The following is a 23,448-nucleotide window of genomic DNA, read 5'->3' on the forward strand; positions in this document are numbered from 1 at the left end:
CCACATCCAAGCACTCTGGGATCAAGGCAAGAGCAAACTGAACCTCCAAGTTACCTCACAAACTCCAAGAGCTCCTGGGGATTTCCCAATGACTAATCCAAGTTTACAAAAGCGGGACGACTGCTAACATGGAGTGCTACTGTACAATAAATCTGCTTGTGGTTGTGGCTGTGGGTGGTGTCATTCTATTGTAGTGTTAAGAGTCAGTGAAGAGACGATCTGAAGAAAATCTAAAATCAGGCTATGCCGTGTAGTGGGGCTGTAAACGTCGCTGGAGCTGCAAAAAAATGATTGTTGCAGTCAAATGGGGGATCATTTGTTAAACCGCAAGATAATAATCCCAGACAGCCTGTGTCAGGGAGATGAAATGGATACACTGGCTTCCTCTCAGTTTTTTCGTACATCCTGGCAAATATGAGCCCCAGGGTGCTGTCACAATAGGACTAAACAAGCCACTTGGGACCTCTGGGAGGGCCACGTGTTGGAACTTGTGTCTGAGTATCTCGAGAGCAGCAGGAGGCATTCCAGGTTGCAAGGTGATGCCACAAAAAGAATCTGCTCAAATCAAGGAGATGTGTGATAGGAGAGAAAAAGGGGGAAAGAAGCCTACACACGATATAAACACTGTGAGGACTGTACTCGTATAAAGTGGGAGTTCTTTTAGAGCATTTTCTTGTGATATCATTAACTTACAGCCATCATCTTTATGGTCAGATTTTGTTTTGTTTCAAACAAGACACTGATTGATGACACTGGTGTTACACCCCCACAAGTGAAACTTTGTGCCATCAGATTAAATTTAAAGATGCTGTAATCACAAAAATAATCCTACCCATAGCTATTTAAAAACATTCTATATAGCAACGATTTTGACACCGGCAGCCTGTTCTGTAACGACAAACGGGGTAACATCTATGGCAGACTTTGAAGAGATTAACCCAGATTTATTTTTCTCTGACTCGGTTCACCTAAACTTATTTTAGAGTCTGGCTGAATATCTGACAGATCATGTCGGTCTTTGTTCAGTTTGCAGCTGGTCATTAAATTGGATAAATTGTCTTAATAATCTCAGATTTTTGGTGAGGCTTTTTCTGGCATGTCCAACATTTTTTATCTGTTTGCAGTTTCATCAGCTCCTTGGTTAAATTACCAACATGCCGTCAAAAGAACACTAGCTTGAAGTTACTCTACTCTGGAAAAGTTATTTGCATGTTGTGACGAGAGCTTTAGTCTTGACTGACCTTTCTATTTGAGGTTTGCTGTCTGTTGAAGTAAGAAATGTCCTAATTTGAACGTTAATACAAAGTGGGTTTATTACTAACAATTATCCTGAAGATTCAAATTAATCAATAGATACAGTCGGCATCGCGTCATCGTTGGGGGCGGGGCCTCCCGTGCAGGAAAAGAATCACAGAAAAAAAAAAAACTACAAAATGATTACTCGAGTACTCGCTTTAACAATGGGAAGAGTAATCCATTAGACATTTTTTTGCACTTCTGCTCCCCTAGAGTGAAGTTTATATCCTGTGACTGGTGCATATAGACTGTCTGCACGAGACCGCTACGATCTCGTGCACTGAATTAAACGGCTGCACAATGTTTTCTGCTCTTCAGTACATTCTTCTCCACTCTTTAGATCACATATTGATTCTGTGAAAGCATTGATATAAAGGAAAATATTCTCATTATAGCATCATATAATCAGACTCTGTTGCTTCATCCACCACTTCTGCTTATCTCTTTTTACGTCATGTCTTGCCTCAGGTGATATGAGGAAATTATAAAGATATTTTCAGGAGTCCACGTGTGCAAACAACTTGTGCCCGTCTATTTCAAGATCCGTTTTTTTTTGCAAAACATTTATTCTCTGCTCTCAGCTGAACGACACAAATCAATGCATCTTTCTCTCTATTGTTCACATTGTTGAAGACATGCATGGTTATGCTTGTTTACTGGTCTTTGTTTATTTTCATAGGAAGAAAACACCTAATTGCCACTCAATTGATCCTCACAGTGTGTGGACAAAGACTCCTGATGTGAAGTGTTTTATATATGATGAAGGTCAAACTACTCAAAGAATCTCGTTCTATGGATGTTTAAATAAGATTACAGTCTTATAGCTATTTGAAGGTTTGGCTATTTTTTTTTCTTCATATCAGTAACGGGTTTAAAGTCATCAGAGCTGCTTAGATGTTTCCACCGTTATGTAAGAGTAAAATTCTGTTGAACTCCTTGATAGACAACAACTACGGCCCTCGGTCACAATTTCACACATCCTCTTTTTCACACGGCAAAAACCCACAGAGAAACCCCCGAACCGTAATGAACTGATGGAGGAAAAACACCACTTTTACTTCACACTTCTTTTCTATATAGTATGAGGAAGTCAAATCACTTAGTCTAGATTAAAAAAATTATATCAAATATGTCAACCACATGCGGTCCAGACAGTCGGATTTACAGAAATGAGAAGAGATCGCTTCCATTTCTGCTCCTGGTTTTTGAGTACCGACAACAGGCAGGTGACCTCGATTAACATATAGAAAGTACCTTTGTTGTTTAACTTTCAAACACTCGAGCATGCATGGGCAGTCAAGGAGAAACATGTCAGAATGAAAAGTAAACTGAAAACATAAGAAATATGAGGAAGTGGAAAAGAGTATTATAAATATTGAGGAATTTAAGGGAGATAACGGTTAATAGAAAACAACTTTTTCTCAACTGCAATAGAAACCAAAATTGACCTAAGAGATTAGATTCCTGATCTTGTGATTTGACCAGGGAATTTTTTTTTAGTTCCACTAGCTTTCAGGCTATGTTGTAAAAAAAAAAAAAAAAAGCACAGTTGGTATTTTCCCTTTGGCTGTGGCGACATATTTGGCTGCTTGAGGCCACTGTTAGCACAACGACAGGCACTGAGGAAAAAAAAAAAGGCCTCTTAAACCAAGAGGGCTCTTTGCTGTATTTCCATAAACCTTCACAGTAATGATATGAAAAAAAGACCCTGTAAGAGGTTATCTGAGTCTACTCTAAATAGGACACAGATGAGGATAAATATGGCAATATCGCTGCAATTACAACATGCATAGTGACCTAGTATAGCTGCATGTTCTCCATAGGTTTTTCTAATGGACATTCGTACATGTCCAACAAATTGGCCTCTATGCCCGGAGAGAAATAAATATCCTGCCAATAAGCAGGTCTCCCTCCATGTGAACTGTGGCTCTCCTTCCTCTGAAAGCCGACCAAATGTCTCTCCCCTCCCTCACCTCCCTGAAACCTTAATGAGAGACTGTGAAGAGGTCTGTCAGTGTGACAATAATTACAGAAACTGTACTATTCAGCAGCTGCAAGAGACCCTCCCCTCCCTCCCTTAAAGCACATGTGCTAACCCCCTTAAACCATCCACATCTAACCAACCACATATCTCCAAATTTATATCTGCAGGATAAAAAACACTCCAGCCATGTTAGTGTTTGTTCCACCTAGACCGAGTTTTGTGACAAACACAAGCGAGCGAGAGCTTGCCAACAATTACAGAGCCTTATCGCCCGCATTGTGCAGCTGAAGCATGACATTCAGCAAGTGTTGTTGTGTGAGGTAGAAACAATGTGAGAAGATAATCAGAGAGAGGAATTACACTGAAATCATTCCAGAAACAGAAATGGTTTCACTTACACAGAACATTTGACTAACTACTACATCTCTCCCTATGAGGGTGAAACTTCAGATATGTGTCCTATACCTACTGGTACGCAGGTGTTAGTTTCCCCTCTTAGCTTCAGAGCAGCAACCACATATTATTCTGTATTGTTTAGCTTCTCCAGTGTCAAGATCTGACATTTTATCATAATCATAATCTATAGTTTAATATGCTGTTGTTGGTAAAGTTACACAAAGTTGTTGTGCTGGCTTCACATACAAACAGCAGCAACAACTGTCAAGTGTAAGAATTGCACTTTATAAATCACAGAAGAGTCTGAGCGTCGTCATGGAGACGATTTGTGGGACACTTCTTCCAGTTCAGTCTGAACGTCTCCAAAGCGAGACTGAGAATGTTTTTGCTATCATTTTCGATATCAGATACTTAAATTACATCAATACTGGACCCAAATACAGATATCAGGGTCCCATCTCTACAAACAAGATGGCTTGTCTAGCCTGAAACAAGATATCTGAAACACCACATCAGACTCTGTGGAGATACAGATCAGTGGTTTAGTGCAGGCGGGGTTCACAAAGGTATACCGACTTTATTTTTAAGCTCCACAGAGTAAACCACTTCTACTGACACCACATTAAGTATTAGGAAGGTGAAGGGATGACCTTTCCAACTCTGTCTCTGATTGGCTGGTAGGATGCACTAGGGCAGGGCGATATGGACCAAAACTCATATCTTGATATTAATTAGCTGAATGGCGATAGTCGATATATATGTATTTTATTAACAGTGAAAACACATAAACTACCTGATTGTGAATTTAAAAAGTAATATTACAAAATAAAAATGTTCCTTAAATACAATAAAATGAGAGAGAGAGGAGGAGCAGGGTGAAGAGAGACAGACAGTCAGTCATCATCAGTGAGATGAGAAAAAGGCGACCTGGCACCTCTGTAACGTTATTTAATGCAACATAAACTACATCCATATTAACGATATTGTCTTACCCTATATCTTGTTTGAAAATATATCGATACGTCTTAAAAACTCGATATATTTCCCAGCCCTAGGATGCACACTGACTAAATGTGCAAGAGTAGAACACATGTCACTGTTTGTAACAGGATGTTTATCCTCTACTGAATGAGCCATTTGAGGTCAAACAGTATCCTCTCTACATGGATACAATGAAAGTAGTACCTAATCATAATGCAGTAACATTGGCCACATAAGTAGATAGATAGACAGACAGACAGACAGACAGACAGACAGACAGATAGATAGATAGCTAGACAGACAGACAGACAGACAGACAGATAGCCAGACAGACAGATAGATAGATAGATAGATAGATAGATAGATAGAGAGATAGATAGATAGATAGATAGATAGATAGATACTTTATTGATCCTGAGGGAAATTCAAAGCATCCAGTAGCAGGTTACAAAGACGTACATGACATGAAACATTTGTTACAAATTAACCACAAAACCGCCCCCCGCCCCCCATATATATACATTAACCCCAAACAAAAAGATTTAAAGAATACCAATAGATCAGGGATGGGCAACTTTGGTCACAGCAAGGGGCCACGTTCATTTAATTCTCACTGCCAGGGGGCCAAATTGTAGTTTAGAAAAACGATTACAGTCGATTAAGTCTCAAATTTAACTCAGTGATCTGATATTATTCTGGACATATTTCTGCTGTTCATGATTTCACGGCAGGTGTAGTCATGTTTTCTTTAACTGATGTGTAAAAAATTGACCTGAGGGCCACGTTGAGGGTTGATGGGGGCCCGCATGTGGCCCCTGGGCCGCCAGTTGCCCACCCCCTGCCCTGGATGAATCAAACTTAAACTGTGCAATTAAAAATAGACTTGTGCAAGAAATGTACATAACCCGTTCAGGGATAAAAAAAATACATGTGCAAACCTATAAACTGAAGAAATCTGTAATTAGAGCTGAATATAAAAGTATGCAAACAAGAAGTGATGTAATCCCTGCAACAACCATAAATGTATGAAAAATCACAGCTAAGTGTCAAACACAAAGACAGGGACCATGAGCAAGCTTGGATAAAACAACACCCAACAAAAAGCGTCATGAAGGAGACAGCAGAACCTTTAAATGTAGGATGCAATGTGATAACAGAAAGAAAAACCGTTAAGGCCATTTCCACTCTTAGTAACTTAGCAACCTGGTAGATAAAATTCAGGGGGGGGGGGGGGGGTAAAAAACGGTTTCAAATGGGGTAACAGTGTGTTGGTCATGTTGGTAAAGGTGGTAGATTGTTTTTTTTGTGTGTGTCTGGGTTCAGAGTTAGCAGTTAGCTGTTAGCCGACGTGACTTTTAACGTTACTCGGTGGATTTTTAAAGGATAGCATCGGTTAGCATGTAGGCTAGCTCCCTGCAGCAGCTGCTATCAGAAAAGCTTCAGTGGGGCAGCCCAGATTCACCACGTCTTCTTACCTGATATCTTGATGGCCACCTCTTCTTCTTCTTCTTCTCCTTCTTCCTCTTCTTCTTCTTCTTCTTCTCTCCTTCAACGTGTAGCCAGTTTTATTTTCCACTCCAACAACCTAGCCTAGCTGATGAGCCGCTGTGCCCTGTTGGAATAGCATTTTTCTCTCTCTGGTATCAAGGCATGTCATTGCTCAGCACGGCGGCTTCACAAGCTGCTCAGGGCACCAGATCCCGCCCACTCGGATTCAATTGGCTTGCGGAGAATTTCTCTCTCTTCTGATTGGATGTCAGCGGTGTCAGTCAATCACACTGCAGCTGCTGATGTTTCGAGTTCCTCCGAGCATCCATCATGTTTTTTCGCCTTGAGAGGATAGAAAGTCAAACTTATCACTGCTTTATTAAAAAAACGCTTCATGAAGGCAGACATAAACATTTTTATCTTATCTTATAATAATTTTATATATGTTATAATCTAGTAATTCGGCTCAAATGCAGCTGTTTCAAAGAAAGTTGGATTTCAGACCCTTTAAGCCCTGTGAGGGGCTGACGTGTGACCCTGTGTACTTTTATGAATTAATGGATATTGAATGTGAATATTTTTGTGTCTGGTCATTTACATGATGCATCCCACATGGAATTATTCAGACACATTAGCTGCAAATCAATCAAATAATGTTCCAGGATGTCGTTTAGCCAACATCACATCAGCACCATGAACATGAACCACCTCCCCACAATAATAACACTGCAAGAGGTAAGATACAACCAATACCAACACAGTCCCCCCCAACACAAGGTGCAATATACAAGTACAAAACAAAACAGTTCTAACATAATAAACAGAGTCTGAGAAATGTAAGTTGTCTTTCTCCTCCTAAAGAGATGTTCAACTTTATCTAACCCGATGGGAAAATGTGCTGAGGTCAAAGGGTAAAACATGCATCGAATCAGTTGACATTTAAAGTAACAGGTGACTTCTGTTCCTTGGTAAAACACCCTAATTGTTGACTGTAATGTGCATTATTTAGTCTGTGCTTGATTAACCGTGCGCCTTAAAAGCTCAACAGGTCAAACAGCTGAAAGCAGTGTTTATAAGCCCAGTCATCTTTACTGTGTAGCAGCTCACATATACCAAAAGTCTCACACACATACAGTAACTCATCATCAAATTCCACTCAGGTCCCTCCTGGGAAATTATGGTACTTCTAATAAACATGTCTGTGGTGAACAGAGTGGCAGAGTAATTTGGAAGCGTTGCACCGTGCGCTGCAGGATGCAGTCTGTTTCCTGCTCAAACAGATGGGCCTCCTCTGCATGTATTCTGCTTTCTGCACCCAAAAGCCCTCCTGAAAAACAGCTCTGCAATGCAACACATAATAGAGCCAAATGATCACAGTTTATTCAGTTGTTGGAAAAATAAATGTTAGTTAGTTTGACAGACTTTCACAGTGACAGAACATTTCACACCGTTATGTTTTTATGTTGGTGGGAGTTTTATTTCGGGGCTTTTTATGCCTTTCTCATATAGAGACAGACCGTGGGAAGAGTCAGATATCGGGGAGAGAGTGTGGGGAATGACATGCGGGAATAGAGCCACAGGTGGGATTCAAACCGGGGCTGCCCGCTTTAAGGACTTGAAGCCTGTGCACATGGCGTTCATGGTGTACATTGCTATAGCGCGCACTAACCACTGCAGGCTACCATCACCCACTGGTGGTTCAGCTTTTGGTTTGTAAATGAATGGAGCTTTTGGTTTTCTCACCATTTTATTGAGTTAATTGTCACGACACAGAATGATTTGATTTCAGAGATGCTGCTACTTTAAATGTGTTCATTTCCACAAGACTGATGATTTCAAGTGTCAGTAACAATCTGAGTGTCATACATTTTTGTCAATTGTCTGTGTGCAATAGTACAACTGTACTTTAAATGTGGTATCTGTTCACAGTATTGAAAGAGCTTGGATGAACTGTGGTGTGTTTTTTGATTAAACAACAACAACAACAACAACAACAACAACAATAATAATATTACAATGACTGTCCTCAGCTGAAAATGGTTTACCACATAATGTCAGTTAGAGTTGTGCTGCCTCTCTGTGAGTAATGAAGTGGATTGTTAATGCCACCTGCTGGACACTTAGTGAAACATGTTTTTTTCAGTTTTGAATCCAACATGCAACACATTTTGCTCTGCATCATCATCGTCATCTCTTTGTTTCAGCTCATCGCAGTTTTACTCCCCCTCGAGGGAATCAGAGTCTGACTTTATTGTTTTGACACGGGGAAGGGAAGGGAGGAAGCGTTGGTTGAGCCACTACAGAAAAAAAAAGCTGATGGTCTGCTGTGGTTGTTAAAGAGGAACCTTAATTCAATACAGAGCACCTGCCTCTGGGCATTAGTCTGATGTGTCTGAGAGCAAACAGAGAGCAGCGTCCAGGGATGTAACCACTATAGTTTTAAATACAAAGCTACAACATGTTAGAGGAAGTAAGAACACACTGAGAATTTTTAGATTCCGCTTTAAAAATGTGGAATAAAAAAAATAAATAATAATCCAAGTTTTGTCGTATGACTTCCTCCAAGCATCCTGCTCTTATTCTCGTTTCTTTAAAGGCATTCATGAAAGATATTACACATTCCCTGTGAGCGACAGATTAAGGCTAAAAAAAAGCATTAAAGGAACGTGGGTGGTATTCATTTTTATTCTTCCATTCCTTGAATTTAGTACGAACCATTTCTGGGCTGACATTTACACATTTGTGACAAGTGTGGCAGTGTGACAGCAGACATTGTTGAAGTTACTACTAGAAAAAGTTGCTGCAAAATAAATCACAAAATAAAAATTGAACTGTATCTTGTTTTTATGCTGACATTTTGGTCTCGGCGCATTTTTAACATTAAAGCAGTACTCACAGGTAGAAACGCTTACCGTATTACATTTTTTATTTTACACACAAATATTAAGACATTAGTTACACACACACACACACACACACACACACACACACACACACACACACACACACACACACACTGGCACCTTTCCCACAACACAACAATACAAAAATCATCAGATGAAGATCCAGACATTCCTTGAAATTGCACAACCAAGCAATATTGTAAACAAACAGGCCCGACACATCCCAAAACTCATTTGATGGGCGAGTCCAGGATCTCTTGATAATCCTGCCGGATGGCTCTGCTCACCCTGTACAGCTTGACTCCCGTGAGAGTGAACACGCTGATCATGATGACCAGGCCTCCGATGACATCATAGATAGACGGGATCATCCTCAGGACGATCAGCTGGAGGAACATGGCGACCACGATTTCCAGGTGCTGCACGCTGCTGACTAAGGCGGGATGAAACTTGTTCAGGGCGTAGTAGACTCCGAGGAACGCCACGGTGGAGCAGATACAGATCCCAATCAGGTAGCCCCAGGTTTCCCCGTCCAGAGGGATGATGGGCTCCTGCATGACAAACATGGTGGACGCCCCCCAGACCGTGCCCGTCCAGCCGAAGGTAAAGAGCGCCGTCCACATGCTGACGCGCTCCTTGATGGCTCTGTAGACGATCATGGAGAGGGCGGCCGTCAAACCCGCCGTCACTGTCATCGTGTAGCCGAACGCCTCTTTCCAAAACCCCAATCTGGACTTCTCCTCGTCGGCCACGTTGGGCACCATCACCAGGCACAGGCCGAAAACGCTTCCCACCACCGTGACCACGTCCGTGTAGCCCAGCCTCTCGTCCAGCAGCAGGAAGGCCAGAACTGCGCTGAACACCGTGGTGGAGGCGCGCCACATGAGGGTGCCGTTACTCGGTGGGACTATGGCGAAAGAGGTGTAGGCGCAGGTGATGGAGATGACGTTGCACACGCCGTAGAAGAAGAGCCGCAGCCGGTAGCCCTTGGGGCCAAAGGGCGCCTCCTGGTAGTAGAACACCACCAGGATGGACAGCACTTGGATGACAGAGCGGATGAAGAGCAGCTCCAGGGAGGGCACTTTGGAGCGGTCGGCGGCGAGACGAGTTATCAACGCCACACAACCGTGAGCCACCGCCGCCCCGAACAACGCCATCCAGGTCACCCTCGAGGCCAGCACGTTGGCCTCGCCGAAGCTGGCCAGCTGACCCCCGACCCCCTTGTCTCTCGGCACGCTCGGCTGCCTGGGCTGGGTCTCCATGGTGCCAAAAAAAGTCCTGCCCCCTTTGCTGCTCTCCGTCGCCAGCCTTTTCCCCGTGTTGGCTTCCGCAAAGGCGCCAAAGTCCTCGAAGGAGGGCGCGTCATCGTAGCCTTCGTCCCCGGGCTGGGGGAAGTGGGTGGCGTATTTCACTGTCACCGTGTCTGGGTGGATCTTGACCCGCTTTTTTGATCCGTACTGCAGCGAGGATGAAGAACCATCCATGTTTCTTTACGCGTCAGAATCTGAAAATGAAATAAAAATGATTGCAGTGCCAAATTACACAAAAAAATATTGTTACCCTGTGGTGTGATTTTATTCCCCTAATGAGTGCACAACAGAGCCTTTCCGAGTGGCTAATTTGCATAATTCAACCCTTTATTGTAATCTCTGAATAGATATGTGTGCATGCTGTAGGTCTGGTTGTTAGGAAAACGTTTGGCCTCACATGAAAAACAATGCTGAGGTTTCTTTACTGCTCTGAACAGAAAATGATATTTTGTGTTCACACTATATTATAAAATGCAGATTGTTTTACAAATGCTCATCTTCTCTCTCCAGATGCCATTTTAAAACATTTAAATCCATCCCTGGGCCGTCTTCTGCTCCCTGCACTGTTTGTTCTGTTACACTAGTTATTTGTATTTATTTTACTTTTTGTTTATTTATAAGAAATATTAGAGTTATTACCATTTTATTCATGTTTGTCTATAAGTATTTTTTATTTTAAATGTTAAATATAAAGCTGTAAGCAAGTTTTCTTAAGTGGATGAATATTGTCTTTGGTGGTCAAACTGGCTGCAATTTAAGGGGCTTCGGCTGAAATCTCGCCTAGGGCACCAAAATGATTAGGGCCGGCTCTGCACCCCACCCCTAACACCCACTCACTCAGGCGCTGACACACACTTGGATGCACACAGTCAAAGCATACACTTATCACCCCTATCTCACTTACCTTTCTACCCTGCCTGTAGCCTCACAGAACACTTGTATTGTGTTACTTCTAAATATATCCCATCCATGCAAGCTCGTATGAGCCGAGCAGCCAACACTGTGAGGCTGATGCAGTCTGATGGGGATGATATTACATAACAGGAAACCACACAGGGGACAATGCATGAATGTGGGACACTTGTGAGAAGGATGGAGTTGCACATCATACATTGACAAAACATGGAATATGAGAGTGCATGAAAGGGTTAAATGATGTTTCACAGATATTTAATGTTATGAGATTTTCTGAGGTTTTTTTTAAGCAATTGGATTTGATTGAAGGGTTAGACTAACACACGTTGTGATGAGATAAGCAAATTATTTATTTAGAGATAAAACTGTTAATGCCAAGAGGAATGTTCATCTTAAAGATTTTGATCACTACCAAACACTCTGGTCAATTTCCTGAAACGCAGCATAGATCAAAACCACAAGGGGGCATATAGAGACTCTTATTAGCCTTCCTGCCTCCTCCTTTTCCAAATGCATATTCAAACAACTTGATTTGAATAATAAACCATGTAGTATGGTAATAAAATTAGGGACACCCCTTTAAGAAATGGACATATTAGATCTTTTTGAGTCTGAAAACAAAAGATAAAAGCAATACTGTGACCACCTTAAGCCAGAGGCTTTATATTTCACGGACAAAAACACGCACAAGATTTTTGATTTTTAGGAATTCGAGATGGAAAAATCCTGATTTCTGTTTGAGTTTTTCATTTAAATAGAGAGATGGAAGTCTGTAAGTTGTAAAAATCAAGTTTACTGAAGGTTAAAAGTGGTGGTGTTGATGGTCTTTCCACGTCTACATTCTGCATAATATTTATCAATGAACAGCCTACTGACGCGTTTGCATGAAATTGACCGATTGCAGCAAAAGAGAGAGAGAGAGAGAAAAGCAGCCTACCGTTTCTTTTTTGGGAATAGTTCCTGTTGATGCATAAAGCGCTTTTTCGTATCATAAATAAATATCTCGTTTCATTTCTTCACCCAAACATTCGCTCATCTGCCATTTCCCCATCTTCCCCCGTCGCCCTCTCGCAGCTCATTTGCTCTCCACGCTGTCGATGGACGCTGATTCTTCGACTTCTGCTGCTGCTGCTGGCGAGCCTGGAGAAGCTGCTGTTGCTGAGGCTGATGATGATGATGATGAAGAAGAAGAAGCGAGAAAGTGGGGGGAAGGAAGAGAGAAAAGCAACTGTCGCTGTCACAGCCAGTGGTTTCTCCTCCTCCTCCTCCCTCTCCTGCTCCTGGAGACTGATTTTCACTCACAGCCGCTCATATTCGTCATCTCTCAGGAGGGGAAAAACGATGTGCGTCGGTCACTCATCATCAGCATCACCACCTTCATCATGTTCATTTCATTCAAACTTTAAGAGGTAACATTCTCATCTTAATGAATGAGGCTGTGAGAACAAGTAATTGTCTGCATTTGGGTCCTATCTTCATGCATCATTAGTCCCACTATATATGACATAATCTGGGTAATAATGGTGGACGTGTTTACTGCTACAGTGCTGATTTACATTTGCATGTCTGCAAATAGATACTGACAACAAACTTAAATATTTAACATTTTATTAAATTATTGAACAAACTGGACGAAGTAACTCACACATGACAGCAAGGACTCGTGAGCAAATCACAGACCACATGGGATTTAAAGACAATCCAAACAAAACAACAACAAAACATATTTTGCAAGAATGCATGGTATCGCTCATTTCTATATCACAGACTTACAATGTGATACGATGCAACTCAACACCAGAATCAGAATCAGAATCAGGATCAGAATCAGAATCAGAATCAGGATCAGAATCAGAATCAGAATCAGAATCAGAATCAGAATCAGAATCGGGGTTTATTTCCAAGTACATTTACACATGAAGGAATTTGACTTGGTGTATTGGTGCTAAACGATTAACAAGGAAATAAAGCAGAACTAGCAACAACTTAAATAATACAGAATAAGAAGATATTACAATATATAAAATAGAATTTAAAATGTTAAATATAAAATATAAAATATAAGAAATAAAAATTAAAAACACAAAATGTACAAAAGGTGCAATATAGGAGCTGTGCAGTGGACTATGAGACTATGTTTGTGTTGTTTTGGTACGATGCTACACGATGTGTGTGTGTGTGTGTGTGTGTGTGTGTGTGTGTGTGTGTGTGTGTGTGTGTGACTGACTGGTTGATTTGTATTTTGCTGTTGCCTTCATCTGCCCAGGGACAACAGATGGAAATTAGCTTGCTAGCTAAATCTGGTCTCTTCTGAGACTAATGTTTTTTTTGTACACTGTCCCTGATTCAAATAAACGGTTAAAACAAACGATGCGATACTGTACGATATGATACCATGCAATACTTTTTATTGTCCCCTTAGGGAAAATTGTCTTGGACTCAAAGTGCTGCCAAACCTTCAGCTGCTTCCTCATACCACCACAAGAACACAAACACATTGAACAAGATCTGCAGAAACACAACATGACTCATGCTGTGTTTCTGCAGATCTTGTTCATGCTGCATGAGCGTGCACATGAGATGACAAAGGTAAGTTCAGATGTTTAACCTGGATGACTTTAAAGATTTATCTTCCTTACATGCACCCTGTGAGTACTTACACACACTAAGATGTTTTTTCCTCATAGTCCACTGCACAGCTCCTACATTACACCTTTTGTACATATTTTATCTTTATATTTTATATTTTACATTTTTAAATAATATTTTATATATTATAATATCTTCTTATTCTGTATTATTTAAGTTGTTTCTAGTTCTGCTTTATTTTCTTGTTAATTGTTTAGCACCAATACACCAAGTCAAATTCCTTGTATGTGTAAATGTACTTGGAAATAAACCCAGATTCTGATCCTGATTCTGATTCTGATTCTGATTCTGATTCTGATTCTGATTCTGATTCTGATTCTGATTCTGATTCTGATTCTGATTCTGATCCCGATGAGGGAGTTTAGAGAATAGCAGGTCTATACAGTACAACACAGTGAGAGCATGAAGGATTCACAGAGGTAAACAAGACGCTCTCTTTTATTTGTTATTTCAGTTTAAAGTGATTCCTATAATCCTCTCTGGGATCTCCTCATTAGCTCTGAGAAGACCCTCATGAGACCTGTGGTTCTTTCTATACGTGCACCAATCATTGGACTTCTATACTCGTTCCTAACAGCCTTTCACACAATAAATATTCAGTCTGTCTTCTGGACGATCGATTCATTATGCAGCTGATACAATGATCCATTTATTCAAGGATAAGGAAGTTCCATTGGGATAAAACACAGACACAGATTCGTCCCTCCAACACAGGGGGGGGGGGGGGGGGGGGGGAGTTGAAGGCATTTAAAATGAGATTGATGTCTCTGTAAGCTCAGCTGGAATAATATAGATCATCCTGCCACCAGCTAACACCGCCTCTGTGTCACCACTGAGCTTTAATTGATACGGAGGTGATTTGTGATGCCGAGGTAATTAACCCAGCGTCAGCGTTTACGTTCAGCTATTTACCGCCAATAAAAAACCAGACCTCAGGGAATGTGGACTCTATAAAGGGACATGATTGACCTATCAAAAGCTCCATTATTGTCGTGATATTTGGAATATATTTGGATATTTTGGATATTCGGTGCTTTGCCCACCTCTACAGTGCTTGGGAAGCGACCTGGCACCGCTCAAACAACCAGACCAACTTCCACACACTTCCACACTTTGGTCCATTCTGGGACTTGAACCGGCGAACCCTGCGGTCCTTACAGACTGAACTCCTGCCGCCCCTAAAATATAATTCACCTCAATAAATAGCCTATATTAATTTAGAATAGCTTTAGTCTTTGTGAATTTCTTTGGTCCGTTCTGAAGTCTAATTATTTTAAACTAATAAGAGAACAACACAGTTTTCTATATTAAACAACAGGAGTGTGTCTGAAGCTGCAGCTGCTTTCTCATTCAGTGTCAGTAACACATGAAGAAGTTAAGGGATTAATAAAACAAAACACACCTTAAAGGCTTTATATGCGATTTTTGATCCAGCAGATGTCGCCCTTGAGCACCAGCATGAAACCAAAACAACTTGCGCTGCATTGTTGTGTTAGCATGCTAATGCTAGCGATCTTTATTCTGCTCGTATCTTCACACTGCATGTAAATTTACCTGAAATGAGCGTGATCTACAAACACAGTAAAGCAGTGAGTACAGTATGTTATTCTTCTTTTCTCTAGTCCCTCAATTAAACAACTTTTATACACGAGGGGAGGAGTCAGCCGGCCGTCCGGGCGATGTAAACAAAGTGAAGATAGGACTCTGAAAACTCTGAAAACATCACAGACAGTGGGACTCGGGTGTTACACCCATTGTAGACAGTCATGACTCACAGAGTTATTTTCAGAGGAGATACTTGATTTATATATTTAAGTGTGAAACATCACATATTCAGACTTTAAGATTGCAGACCACATAACAGCTCATAAAACCACACTGACACTGTAGCACTAGCTGCACGTCCGTTCAGTTTATCATCCAGGGTACATAATCCGACCATAAGAAATTCATGGGTTTCGTTTTAATGATTTACTCGATGGACGAATCCAGACCGATGAGGAAGAGTTTAAGGAAGAGAAAGAGCTGGAGGTGTTTCATTATCTCATGAAAAAGAGAAGAATGAATCAGCTCTATTAACTTTCTCCAGGGAGGGAGCAACACATTAAACTTCTTTAATCTCGACTCCACTGATTTTATGTCAGGCGCCGACAGCAGAGAGAGATACTTTCTTCACAGTAATATTGATTTGTTTGTTTATCAGATTATAGAAGGCTCCTTCCTTTCACGATCTCTCAATAAACTTAAAAAGATGTTTGAGGGAAAGTGAGTTAAATAGAGACGTGAGCGCTTAATGAAGACTATTTAACGGCAATAACAAGTGAAGTTTATTATTTAGTCCAGAAATAAAACGATTTTCTGTGCAAACTTTTTACACCTCAATAAATCTTGGGGCAATAAAACTACTTCAGGCTGCACTGATTTCACACTTGAGATGCGTCGTCCTCCACCTGACAACATCTCCTTCCAATTAGCGCTCTGTTTAATAATTTGAACAAACATGAGTCGTCTGACTGAAATGCAGTTCTCTGATAGGTTGCTGTTTTGTCTGCAAACACTCTATTAACAGCACATGTGGTAAATCAGAGGACAGATCTCAAGTCGTGTGCAAAAATTTATACTTTTTCTGTGAGGACTCGCACTCCAACTTGTGTGCTGATTCATTCAGTGTGATGATAATTATAAAGGAAATGTTGCTCTCCACAAGGTCCTCCAATTCATTTTTCTTACAAAGCCTTTCATGTTGGAAAATGAGTACGAGCAAACCGAGTGATTGAAGAATCTCAAGGATTTTATTACATTGACTTCTGCTGAGGTTGACATTTCAAGTATTTTCATTTCCACAACTTCATGCAGTTTTTTTTTTGCCTTTTTAATCAATGAATCATTATTTGTATGGAGCCAATTTATAACAAGTGTTATGTGGAGACGCTTTACAAAAAGAGCAGGTTGAAGCCAGCACTTCAACATAGCATGTTCCCTTAATGTCTGATCATATAGTATGATATATATATCATTTCAGCCAGTAGATATCTTACAGATTGGTCCTTTAACACTAATTTGACCTTGACCTCAGGTACTGTAAGCAGGAGTTTCTTACATTTCACTTTGTCAGAGGTCCAAACCAAACTTTTCCAACATTATGCAACCTGCAAAAACCTGCTCAGGGAAAAGCTCATCCTCACTGGCAAAGCATCTACCCTCGTTTCTTTTTTTTAATGTCTATTTGCAGAACCCAAAACCAAACAGTGCCCCATTTTTCATGAATCATAAATACGGCAACTCTGCAGTTTGTTCTGGGTCGAGACTTTTTGATTATGCATGAGCTGAAGAAGACTCCACTTTAGAAAAAGGGAGCTTCCCTCCTTGTTTTGATATTCTCTTTCAGGCTGAACTAAAATATCACTTAAAAAAAAGTGATGACCATCCTTTATCAACAGTATGGTATCAACACATTAGTTATGAACAAGTGTACAACAGAGCATGCAGTATCATCATGTCTCTTTACTGATGGCTTTAAAGACTTAAAGACTTTATCTGTGATGTTTCTCACTTAAATGTAGAAATCAAGTCTATCCTCTGAAAATAACTCTGTGAGTCATGACTGTCTACAATGGGTGTAACACCCGAGTCCCACTGTCTGTGATGTTTTCAGAGTTTTCAGAGTCCTATCTTCACTTTGTTTACATCGCCCGGACGGCCGGCTGACTCCTCCCCTCGTGTATGAAAGTTGTTTAATTGAGGGACTAGAGAAAAGAAGAATAACATACTGTACTCACTGCTTAACTGTGTTTCTAGATCACGCTCATTTCAGGTAAATTTACATGCAGTGTGAAGATACGAGCATAATAAAGATCACTAGCATTAGCATGCTAACACAACAATGCACCGCGAGTTGTTTTGGTTTCATGCTGGTGCTCAAGGGCGACATCTGCTGGATCAAAACATCACATATAAAGACTTTAAAGCAGTGATTTAACAAAGTAAAGACTTCCTCTACACCCATACCAGCAGCTGTAGGCAAAACAATTAGCTTAAAACCAATGCTAGCCGCTATGCTATGGCAAAACGATGAGCCAAGAGCTAATGTTAGCATGCTACTGTTACACGCTCATAATGCTAACCTGCTAATCATTACCAGTTTTTACCACTGTCACCGTCTAAGCTAAGTATATCTGCATTCTAACATTTGCTAATGCTCATTTAACATGAAATTGAAACCATTCCATAACTGTTAAAGGCTTTCTATGTGGTTTTTTGATCCAGCAGATGTCGCCCTTGAGCACCAGCATGAAACCAAAACAACTTGCGCTGCATTGTTGTGTTAGCATGCTAATGCTAGCGATCTTTATTCTGCTCGTATCTTCACACTGCATGTAAATTTACCTGAAATGAGCGTGATCTAGAAACACAGTTAAGCAGTGAGTACAGTATGTTATTCTTCTTTTCTCTAGTCCCTCAATTAAACAAGTTTTATACTCGAGGGGAGGAGTCAGCCGGCCGTCCTGGCGATGTAAACAAAGTGAAGATAGGACTCTGAAAACTCTGAAAACATCACAGACAGTGGGACTCGGGTGTTACACCCATTGTAGACAGTCATGACTCACAGAGTTAATTTCAGAGGATATACTTGATTTATACATTTAAGAGTGAAAAATCACATATTCAGACTTTAAAGGTCCAATCTGTAATATTCTGCGTCTTCTCTGAACTCCTGATTAAACTTTTACTGACTCCAGCAGATGATGAGTTTTACTTACTGTGATGATATGAGGCTCTCAGAGCTGCACAGGCCGGACAGAACTGGATCCTGGAGCTCCAGCAGCTGATAATTCTCCGTCCTGTCCCTCTTGGTTTATCTTCTTAAAGTAAGATTTCTATGAGGTTTGAGTAAAGTTTATCATCTCTTTCTTAGAGAGTTTTTAAATCACTGCAACAATTTGGAGAAATGTCGTGCGGTCTGTCAGTAAGGCCAAATGTCTCCGAGCCGGTTTGCGGCTGTACCTCGAGGCTTTGATGAGTGTGAGCAGCAGATGGCTCTTTACAATTTGTCCCATTTTATTTCAGTTTCTCTGTGTTAGTAATCGTTCTGAGGAGAGTTCTGTCATAAAGCTGTGTGTTGTATTTGGGGTTTAATATTATGCATGTGGCCCAAATGACAAATTATCCAACAAACAAGTTTAGCATAACAAGCTGTCGTGGACATGAACACACCGTGCCTCTTGGTTACAGCCTTTGTGTCATCTAGGTTAGATTATTGTAATGTCCTTCTGTCGGGTCTGCCAAAGAAAAGTCTGCGAAGTCTGCAGCTGGTTCAGAATGCTGCAGCTCGTGTTCTGACCGGAGCCTGCAGATATGAACACATGACCCCGGTGTTGGCCTCTCTTCATTGGCTCCCTGTTCATGTCAGAGCAGATTTTAAGGTGCTGCTGCTAACTTATAAAATATTAAATGGTAGCGCACCATTGTATCTTACCGACCTGGTGAACCCCTATGTGCCTGCCCGAGCCCTGCGTTCTCAGGGGACGGGGTCTTCTGAGTGTCCCAGAGGAGAGAAAGAAGACAGTTGGTGAGCGGACTTTTTCTTTCCGTGCACCGACACTTTGGAACAGTTTACCTCTGGACATCAGGCAGGCTTGTTCTGTTGAGGTTTTTAAAGCAAAGTTAAAGACCTGTCTGTTTACTGTTGAGTATGAGTCAGGATTTCTCTGTATGTTTTTCCTGTATTTTAACTGTATTGCTTTGTACAGCACTTTGATTTAAAGCACTTTTTAAATACATTTATTATTATTATTATTATTATTATTAAGGAGAACATTAGAGACAGGAAGTTAGCCAAAAGTACACAACCACATCTGTCAGGGGTTTCCACAATACTCATTGTTTATTACAAACTACACATCAATCTCACAAAGCCAGTACAGGCATCTGTCCAGAGCAGCTCAAACTACCTTCAAGGACAAAATCAAGGCACCTGCTCCTGACATCGCTCCCCAAGTTACTGAGCAACACAGTATGTTTATAGCGTGGTGTGCACTGTACGATTTCAGACCGATTTAGACCCGATTTTTTGGGGCATCAGTCGAGAAGACGAGATCTTCAAAAAGAGTACAACACGACCTCACACCATCTTCAACACCTTTCTGCAGAGCTGAAGAGTCAGGACCCGGTGACATTTTGAGGAAGGTAGAGAGTCCTGAAATTACAGCGAGCTTTGTTGTGTTTGTTGTGAGTGGGCTTGCACACAAAAAAAACCTCTACCGCTTCCAAAGCACCATTGAGAGAGTAGAAGTGGAGAAGGTGGGCACGGTACCTTTGTGCCTGTTCAGGAGTGAGTAACTCTGCTTTGTTACAGAGGATACCTTTGTGTAGTGGGAACAAAATGAACTCCACAAAGAAACCTACCACATGACAGAGGAAATGTTTCCATACTAGAATCTAGCATCTATCTTTAAAATAAGATCCTGCAGACCATCTGGAACAAAAACATCCTGTTCTGCCTCAGGTGCTCTAACCTCTGATTTCTAGTTTTTCATTAACCCCTTTAGACTCCTGCCACAGCCCGGTCCAGGGAGGCCTGATGCAGCGGCTTTTGTGTGTGTGTGTGTGCGTGTGTGTGTGTGTGTGTGTGTGTGTGCTGATCCATAATGCATGGACGCCTCCTCTCATAAGAATGCTCTTTTCTCTGCATCTGTTCTCCCTCCTCTGATCCTGAATTTCTATAAATGTTCAGCTCAGATGAACAATTAAGCAAACGTCTAAATGGATCATTATGCTGCCATCCTCTCTGTTCTCTGACAGTAAGAGATGTGAGCGTCACGGGAGGTAGCCGTGGTGTTATTTCATAGTCACAGCAGCTCAGGGGCTGCAGAAGCATGATTCAAATTTCGGGATGCAAGTATCATGCTGTTAGGGAGAGGAGCACAAGGGATGCGTCAGTCAAAATTATGAGGTGTAAAATGTTCCAAACAGCGACTCCATGAATCACACTCCTGCTGCGTGTGAGAGGCCGCTGCAGGCTGTAGACGCTGCAGAGAAATAACAACTCGTATCAGAGTGTTTTATGACTGTAGGTGCTGCAGAGGTCGTTCTCTGAGTTTAGACTTCATCCACCTGTAGTAGTGTTGATTACAAGGCCAGCAACGTTCCTTTAGAATCATCGAGCAGTCAGCGTCCAAGAGGCGCTCCTATCTCTCTCTCCCCTGTCTCTCTCTCTCTCTCTCTCTCCCCTGTCTCTCTCTCTCTCTCTCTCCCCTGTCTCTCTCTCTCTCTCTCTCTCTCTCTCCCCTGTCTCTCTCTCTCTCTCTCTCCCCTGTCTCTCTCTCTCTCTCCCCTGTCTCTCTCTCTCTCTCTCTCTCCCCTCTGTCTCTCTCTCTCTCTCTCCCCTCTCTCTCTCTCCCCTCTCTCTCTCTCCCCTTTCTCTCTCTCTCTCTCTCTCTCTCTCTCCCTTTCCCTCTCCCTCTCTCTCTCCCTCTCCCCTCTCTCTCTCTCTCCCTCTCTCTCTCTCTCATGTTAGCTCCTGAGCTAACAGGACACAATTCCCCAGTTTGGGATCAATAAAGTAATTCTATTCTATTCTATTCTATAACATGTTTTGTAGACATAACTATTTTTATGAAAACTAATATTTTTTATTTACTTATTAGCTCTATAATAAGTAAATAAAAATGATTAGTTATCACAAGTGAAACTGTATTGCTTCACCATGGTGTTTGTGCAAAGCGGTGAAACTGGGAGAAGGATCAATAGGATACTCTGTTTTACACCTCAGCTCATGAAAAATCCACTGAGGCGAGAGTCCGAATAAAATCAATCAGCACATGAGAATCAGATTGACTTGCCGTCTATACGATCGGACAGATTGATCATACTCGGTGGTCTCTAATTGGCCGGCAGATTGAGGCCAGAAGACGAGCAGGAGGACGCCTCACCAGTAATTACACCCAAATATGCGGCCAATTATGAGAGGAACACAACCCCATCATGTGATGGAGGATTAATCATCGTCTGCGTCGTACCGATGTCGTCTAAAGATGGAGTTATGGGAGATGGAGAGGTCTGAGAGAAAGGTGATTTATTGACCAGATTATGGATCCGCTGGGACCCTCATGTGAAAGAGAGGCTTAAATAAAAAGCCTCCAATCCATCATCCAAACGTGCTCTCACTGATATTACAAATCCATGCATTGAGGATTGATGTTGATGTGGCTCAGACTTTATAGACACGCTCTCTTACAGCCACTGGGAAAGCCAGAGATGGATTGGACTCTGAGTGAAGTCTGTAAAGAATAAATATGGTGATATTACATATATCTATCTATTTTAATGTCAGGACTGTGTGCAAGACTCTGTCTGCTCTGAGGTCGTCAAAATTAGATTTGCACATATCAAATAATGTGAAAACATTACTGGGACATTTATACAAAGGTATTTTTGTAAGAGCAGATTTTATCAATTAAGAATGTTAAAATATATTAATTTTTTTGGCAATCATCATGTTAGCACCATACAAAGTGAAAAACAAAACAAAAACAAACAAATAACACCAAAAATCACAATCACCATGTGTACAAGATATCCCACCAGTTTTATTTTACATCATTTTGTTACTATACTGTCCCCATGTTTTTCTTTTATACTGTTTGCTCATTTACTTATTTTGTCCTTCTTTCTCATTCATTCATTTTTATTTACTGACCCTTTTCCTTTTGCTTTGTTTGTTTGTTTGTTTGTTTTTTTTTGTTTTTGTCTAAATCTGCTTGTAAAACTGTATCGTACCACAGTTTCCCCTCTTTTTTAAAATCTCTTTTTTTTATTGTGTGAGTGTCTGTATGTGAATAAAAGTTTAAAAATATATATCTATATATATATATTAATTTTTGGAAGCATGTATCACCTTTCCCTGTTTGGATCCTGTGGGGGGGGGGGGGGGGGGGGGGGGGGGGGGCTCAGTGTTTCTTAGTAAGGAAAAGAAATTGGGAACTACTGCTGCAGACCATACCTTGCAGACGAAAAGGATTTCCATCCACAGCATAAAAGAGATCAGTGAAAGGTCATATCGCTCCCTCTCTATAACCATCTCGCTCTGCTCTGGTGATCAGCTGGTTATGACCATTAACGCTCTTCAATAATTAACCAACCAGATTTATCCTTATCTCTCCTCCTCTCTGATGCTGTCAGGTCACTTCCACTCCAGTCGTCTCCAATCATGTCATCAGGGTCCAGCTCCTAAGAAGTCCACTCCTCCATCACTCTGCATCCTTCCTCCTGCAGCCCGCCTCACCGACCCCTTTGAATCCATGAAGACGTCATGATGGAGCCGAAACGTCAAAGGCATTGCACATTTCTCATCCTGTCTAATTTCTGAGTCAAATAAATACTTGTGACATGCTATTAAAGTAGGAATTAAAAGGTTCAGGGAGGAAAGGGAGCTAAGCAGAGGAGTCAGGAACGACTGAGAATCAAACCAATCAGCTGCTGCTTTGATGCTCTCTGCAGACAAACAGTAAGACACAGAAAAGCAAAA

The 23,448-nt window shown here is 41.2% G+C and overlaps 3 protein-coding genes across 4 annotated transcripts in view; all 3 read right to left on the reverse strand.

Annotated features, from left to right (window-relative positions):
• nck1b (NCK adaptor protein 1b) overlaps positions 1 to 6,321 on the reverse strand; it is a 36,855-nt gene extending 30,534 nt beyond the window's left edge. For both annotated transcript variants that reach the window (XM_061064462.1, XM_061064460.1), the window contains exon 1: positions 6,133 to 6,321. The gene's annotated coding sequence lies outside the window, so the exon portion shown is untranslated. The remainder of the gene's footprint in view (positions 1 to 6,132) is intronic.
• The window catches only part of LOC132994240 (Golgi reassembly-stacking protein 1-like), a 408,891-nt gene that overhangs the window by 364,015 nt on the left and 21,428 nt on the right, over positions 1 to 23,448 (reverse strand). The window lies entirely within an intron of this gene.
• slc35g2b (solute carrier family 35 member G2b) lies at positions 8,813 to 12,518 on the reverse strand. Its single transcript, XM_061064574.1, has 2 exons — positions 12,211 to 12,518; positions 8,813 to 10,552 (listed from the first exon to the last, which is right to left on the reverse strand). The coding sequence occupies exon 2, from the start codon at positions 10,530 to 10,532 to the stop codon at positions 9,279 to 9,281; it is 1,254 nt and encodes a 417-aa protein (XP_060920557.1). The 5' UTR covers positions 10,533 to 10,552; positions 12,211 to 12,518; the 3' UTR covers positions 8,813 to 9,278.

The sequence above is a fragment of the Labrus mixtus genome, chromosome 19, assembly GCF_963584025.1.
Source record: "Labrus mixtus chromosome 19, fLabMix1.1, whole genome shotgun sequence".
NCBI classification, from domain to species: domain Eukaryota; kingdom Metazoa; phylum Chordata; class Actinopteri; order Labriformes; family Labridae; genus Labrus; species Labrus mixtus.

Coding starts and splice junctions, on each gene's coding strand:
- slc35g2b (XM_061064574.1), bottom strand. CDS start 10,532: ATGGATGGTTCTTCATCCTCGCTGCAGTACGGATCAAAAAAGCGGGTC.